We start from the raw sequence: 5,996 nt of genomic DNA on the forward strand, positions 1-5,996 counted from the left end.
TGTGAGCTATGGACCTGATCTCATCTGTGAGGTCTCGTTCGGCGTCTTCGTCGTTGCTCCCGATGGTCCTTCTTGGACTGGGGTCCCCGATCTCGACGGGAATGATGGCTTCTACCCCGTATGTGAGGCGGAAGGGGGTTTCCCCGTGGAGCTTTGGGGGGTAGTCCGATATGACCAGAGTACCAATCCGAGCTCGTCGGCCCAGAGTCCTTTGGCTTCGTCGAGTCGTTTTTTGAGCATTTTGATTATTATTTTGTTTGCCAATTCAACTTGCCCATTTGTCTCGGGGTGTTCTACCGAGCTGAAGCGTTGGGATATGTGGAGTCCTTCTAGGAATTTCCTAAACTTCTTGTCGGTGAACTGGGTTCCGTTGTTCGAGATTACGATTTCTGGGATGCCGAATCGGGTAATTATGTGTCTCTAGAGGAACTTACGGCATTTGGCTGCCGTGATGGAGGCCAGGGGTTTGGCCTCAATCCATTTGGTGTAGTAGTCAACTGCGACTATGATGTATCGAAGTTGTCCAGGGGCTGTTGGTAAGGGCCCGACGAGGTCGACGCCCCAGGTACCGAACGGTCGATCTGCCGTTATAATGTTGAGCTGATGTGGGGCGGCATTGTGGTAGTTTGAATGCCTTTGGCATTTGTCGCATTTTTTGACTGTCTATATGGAGTCTTTAATGATTGTGGGCCAGAAGTATCCGGCTCAGATGATCTTCTGGGCCAATGTCTTGCCTCCGATGTGATGGCCGCAGCAGCCTTCGTGGACTTCGCGGAGTATATACTCCGTGTCCCCGGGCTCGATGCATTTGAGCAGGGGTTGCGAAAATCCTCGTTTGTATAGTTGTCCTGTTATGACAGTGTAATTTGCGGCTTCTCTTTTTATTCGGTTTACTTCTTTAGAGTCCTCGGGTAGCATTCCATCGATGAGGTATTGTAGGATAGGGAAGGTCCATGATTCCTGGTTGGAAACTGGTAGGACGATGTCGGGCGTTGCCGATACAGACGGTGTCCTGGCGACTTCCTGAAATAGCGACCGGTTACCTTGTCCCTGCTTGGTGTTGGCCATTTTCGATAGGAGGTCTGCCCTGGCATTTTGTTCTTTGGGGACGTGCTATATGGTTACACGATCGAATTCTTCCTTTAGCTTGTTTACTTTGGTGAGGTATTGTTGGAGTAGGGGGTCTCGTGTTTGGTAGTCTCCGTTAACTTGGGAGCTGACTACCTGTGAGTCGCTACATACTTCCAAGATTTTTGCTCCGACCTCCTTGGCTAGGGTTAGGCCAGCTAAGAGGGCCTCGTACTTTACTTGGTTGTTCGAGATTGGGAACTCGTACCGAACGGATTGTTCGATTACGACCCCGTTTTGGCTTTTGAGTATCACTCCATCTGCTCCGGAAGTGGTATTCGATGAGCCGTCTACGTGTAGCTTCCAAGTTTTGATGGTGGGATTTCCCGGTGTCATCTTGGCGATGAAATCTGGTAAGGCTTGCGCTTTGATTGCATTCCGGGGTTCGAATTTTATTTTGAACTGGGATAGTTCGATGGACCATGCAAGCATCCTCCCCGCTAGGTCGGGCTTTTGTAGGACTTGCCTGACCGCTTGGTCGGTGCGAACCGTAATGGGGTAGGCTTGGAAATATTGTCGGAGATGCCGGGAGGCCGTGAGGAGTGTGAAGGCGAGTTTATCAAGGTGTGAGTAGCACGTTTCTGTGTCTTGTAAGACTTTGCTTATGAAGTAGATGGGTCACTGGGCCTTACGCTCGTCTTCTCGGATAAGTGCTGCTGCTAACGCTTCTTCCGTTATGGAGAGGTATAGATAAAGGGTCTCTCCTGTTTGGGGTTTGGCGAGAATCGGGGGTTCCGCTAGGACTCTTTTGAAATGTTGGAACACCTCCTCGCATTTTGCTTCCCAATTAAAGGGGGTTCCTTTCTTCATCAGTTTGAAGAAAGAGATTGCCTTCTGCGCTGATGCGCCCAGAAAACGGGATAGTGCAGTAAGTCGAACAGTAAGCTTCTGGATGTCTTTGAGATTTTTTGGGCTTGTCATTTCAAGGATGGCTCTGCATTTTTCGGGGTTAGCTTCCACCCCACGTTGCGTGATCATGAAACCAAGGAACTTTTCTGCTTCCATTCCGAAGGCGCATTTTGTCGGGTTGAGGCGCATTTGGTTTCTTCTTAGGGTGTTCATTATAAGCTTGAGGTTACTGATGAGTTGCTCGCCGGATTTGGTCTTGGCGAGCATGTCATCTATGTAGACTTCCAGCTTGGTCCCAGACAGGTTGTAGAAAATCTTATTGACGAGCCTTTGGTAGGTGGCTCTGGCGTTTTTTAGGCCGAAGGGTATGAATGTGTAGCAGTACGTGCCGTCGGGAGTGATGAAGACCGTCTTCTCCTCGTCGGGTTGGTGCATGGATATCTGGTTGTATCCGGAATACGCGTCCATGAAACTCAGATATTGGTGGCCGGACGCAGCGTCTACCAGCCCGTCAATATTTGGTAGGGGGAATGCTTCTTTTGGACAGGCTTTGTTCAGGTCCGTGTAGTCAACGCATTTCCCGTTAGCCTTTTTGACTAGCACAACGTTAGCCAGCCAGGTCATGTAGGGTAGTTCCCTAATAAAGCCTGCTTCGAGGAGGGTGATGCGAGCAAATTCGTCAGTTAAGAATTCCTTCTGGATAGAAGGAGAAATAACCTCGTTGCAAGTATAGTTCTCAACCAACAAGTAATGCTCGACCAAAGTTTACAATTTCTAATTAGACCGAGAGTAGTTAAACCTCGGGTCATTCTCCCTAGGAATGAAAATGAAATGTTACGCTTTCGGTTGTTAAATAGGACAAAAAGGGGGGTTTTGCAATCAAAGAACAAAAGATTGAAAGAACTAAGCAATGATCAAAATTGTAATTAATGCAAGCAAGGGGAGAATGAGATCAAAACTAGTGAAAAATGCTATAACCATAACTATCATCGCCATAACCACAACTATGGTAATTATGATAAGTCAGTCTTGCCTAGTCAACCCCAACCATCGAGGAGTAAGTCAAACAAGCATAATTGACCTTAATCCATAAGTCCTAACCAACTTACCAAACTAGTTGATAAAAGGCCAGCGTCAATGGAAACAAGAGTCAACTAACTACCCAAGAATTGCCACTAAATGTCAGACATTATGACTCTAGTATCTTAGGAACTCAAACCACTAGCCAAGGTGGAAAAATCTACTCAAAATCTAGAGTTGGCATTTTCACAAACACCTTGTGTGCATAAAAGTAAGACATGGAAAATTGCAAAGTAAAAGGGAAAACTATAACCAACTATCAACAAAACCAAACATAAACAAGCAATCAAACATAAAGAAAGCATGAAATGTAAAATTCATTAATTAAAACTTCAAGAAATACAAAATTGCAATATCAACAAAGTAACTTGAACCAAAGGAAATGAAAGTAAAAGTGCTTGAATTAAAGAGGAAATTGAGAGTACTTACAATTGAAGAAGTAAATTCAAAATCAAAGCTTACTATAAAATGCTACAATGGATATTGATAAACCCTAGGAAAGCTATCTACTCTACACTACTCCTACTCCTAGTTACTATGAAAACCATGTAAAACTTGCTCTAATGCTTCCCCCTTTGATAAGTGTTCAAGTCTCCTTTATATAGCACTCCAAAACAGTATTTCAGCCATCTAAAAATGAGCCAAGGGCCTCCAAATTCGCACAGCACGTGTTTCATTAATGAAATCACGTGCAGGGACCTGTGCAGACGCATACGTCCGCACACGCGGCTGAAAATTGACTTGTGCGTACACACAGGTGCTCGTGCATACACACACATGGAAATTCTTGCTTGTGCACGCGCACGCATGGCTGAGTGCACGCACACTTTGCTGTGTGTGCTTTTCCTTGTTTTCTTCATGTTTTCTCCCTTGTACATGCTTTCTTCCACTTTTGGCTATCCATTCTTGCCTCTAAGGCCTGAAATCACTCACAAACCATATCACGGCATCGAATGACATAAAAGCGGAATTAAAAATCACTAATCTAAGCATTAAAACGCATGTTTTCACATTTAAGATCAAATCAGGGATCAAATACAAAAGTATGCTATTTTGGTGCTTAAGTGTGAGTTCATGTGCTAGAATCCATCAAAATTGAGTCAAAATATACCATCAAATATGGACTTATCAAAGGGTTTTAACTTGCTTTTTGACTTCGGCTGCTCGGTCGAGAGACATTTTTCGTCTCCTCTGTGCCACAGGTTTAGCCTTGGGGTCTACGGCTAGTCGGTGAGACATTAGATCGGGATCTATTCCCGGCATATCGGCAGGTGTGAATGCAAACAAGTCTCTGCTTTGTCTTAGGAGGCGTGAAAGATCTTCTTTAAGGTCGTATAGGAGGCTCTTGTTGATGAAAGTATATTCTTCTTTGGTTTGCCCTATTTGCAATTTCTCCATGTCCCCCTCTGGTTCCGGCCTAGGTTGCCCATCTTATCGGGCGTCCAGGTCCGCTAAGAATATGCCGGCCGCGTTGCGGGATTTTTTTCGCAGGGATAAGCTGGTGTTGTCGTATTCTTCTGCGATCTCCCGGTCTCCGTGGATGGTTCCAATGGAGCCATCTTCTGTTGCGAACTTCATGAGAAGGTATTTGGTGAAGATGACGGCGGATAGGTCATTGATTATTTTTCTTCCGAGAATGACGTTGTAGGCAGTGGAGTCTTTGAGGACCACGAACTCGGATAAGATTGTCTTCGTTTGGTTTCCCATCCCTATCGTGAGGGGAAGAACGATGGAACCGTCTGGTTTGAGGAAGTTGTCTCTGAGTCCGGTGACTCCGTTGCGGTATGTCTGTAGATTATCGTTGCAGAGTCCGAGCTTGTCAAAGGCACCTCTGAAAAGGACGTTAGAGTCTGCTCCTGTATCCACTAGTATTCTTTTGACTAGCCCAGTTCCGATCTTTTCCGTGATGACGAAGGGGCGTCTTCCGCCGAGGTGCCGTGTTGGTAGTCCTCGGGGGAGAACGTTACTTCATTGCCGATGTCAACGGTTGGGGTTTGGTTTTTGACTGCCAAGACCTTGAGATCCTTCTTGAGTGCTGATTTTGATTTACCTGGGGTATCCTTGCCTGTGATGATGTTTACAATAATGGTCGAGTCTGTCTTTAGGCTTTCCCTGGGGGTTGTCACTGTGTCCTCAGGTTGTGTCCTTCTCATTCAGGCAACCTATCTCTTTCCGCACGTTTTAGTTCCCTGATAATTTTGGCAAACTCGGGGAGTTTTCCTTCTTTTATTGCTTGCTCGAGAGAGTCTTTTAAGTCGAAGCAGTCTTGTATTCTATGTCCGTAACTCGGTGGTAATCCCAGTATAGGGTTTTGTTGCCGCCGATTCTTTCCTTGAGTTGTCGGGCTCTCAGGAGGATTCCTCAGTCTGCTATTTGGTGGTATATCTCGGTGATCGGGGCCGTCAGGGGGGTGTAGTTAGAGAACTTTCTGACTCTGGGAGGTCGGTTTATGTTTGCCGGTTTGGAGTGTTCCTTCTGGTTATCTCTTGGTGGGTTATGTTGAGGTGCTATGTTGCCATGCTGTGCGTTGCCATGCTGCCGTTTATTGGCGGCTACGACTTGGCTCACCTCTTCATCGTTGATGTACTCTTTGGCGACGTCCTGGATCTCGTGCATGGTCCACACCGGTTTAGTGGTGTGGTGCTTCCGAAAGTCTTCATTCATGAGTCCATTGGTTAGGCAGAGGCTTGCGACTGAGTCCGTGAGCCCGTCGACCGTCAAGCATTCGTCGTTGAATCGGTTGAGGTATTTTCTCGTGGACTCGTCTTGTCTTTGGGTGACTTTCAACAAACTGATGTGATGTTTGGCTTTGGTGATTCTAGTGGTGAACTGGGCCATGAATTTTCGTGAAATATCGTGGAAGCTGGCTATGGATCTGTTGGGAAGGGCATTGAACCATTTGATCGCAGGTCTGGCCAGGGTCACCGGTAAGGCTCTAC

General features: G+C 46.3%; 2 protein-coding genes across 2 annotated transcripts; both read right to left on the reverse strand.

Annotated features, from left to right (window-relative positions):
• Window positions 1-705: 705 nt before the first annotated feature.
• LOC112742734 (uncharacterized) lies at window positions 706-1,068 on the reverse strand. The gene has a single exon (XM_025791964.1). It carries the CDS (start codon window positions 1,066-1,068, stop codon window positions 706-708), a length of 363 nt encoding a protein of 120 aa, XP_025647749.1.
• Window positions 1,069-1,113: 45 nt separating this feature from the next.
• On the reverse strand, window positions 1,114-1,464 carry LOC140178624 (uncharacterized). Its single transcript, XM_072215825.1, has one exon. The coding sequence runs from the start codon at window positions 1,462-1,464 to the stop codon at window positions 1,114-1,116; it is 351 nt and encodes a 116-aa protein (XP_072071926.1).
• Window positions 1,465-5,996: the final 4,532 nt, after the last annotated feature.

Source organism: Arachis hypogaea, chromosome 14, assembly GCF_003086295.3.
Source record: "Arachis hypogaea cultivar Tifrunner chromosome 14, arahy.Tifrunner.gnm2.J5K5, whole genome shotgun sequence".
Lineage (NCBI taxonomy): Eukaryota > Viridiplantae > Streptophyta > Magnoliopsida > Fabales > Fabaceae > Arachis > Arachis hypogaea.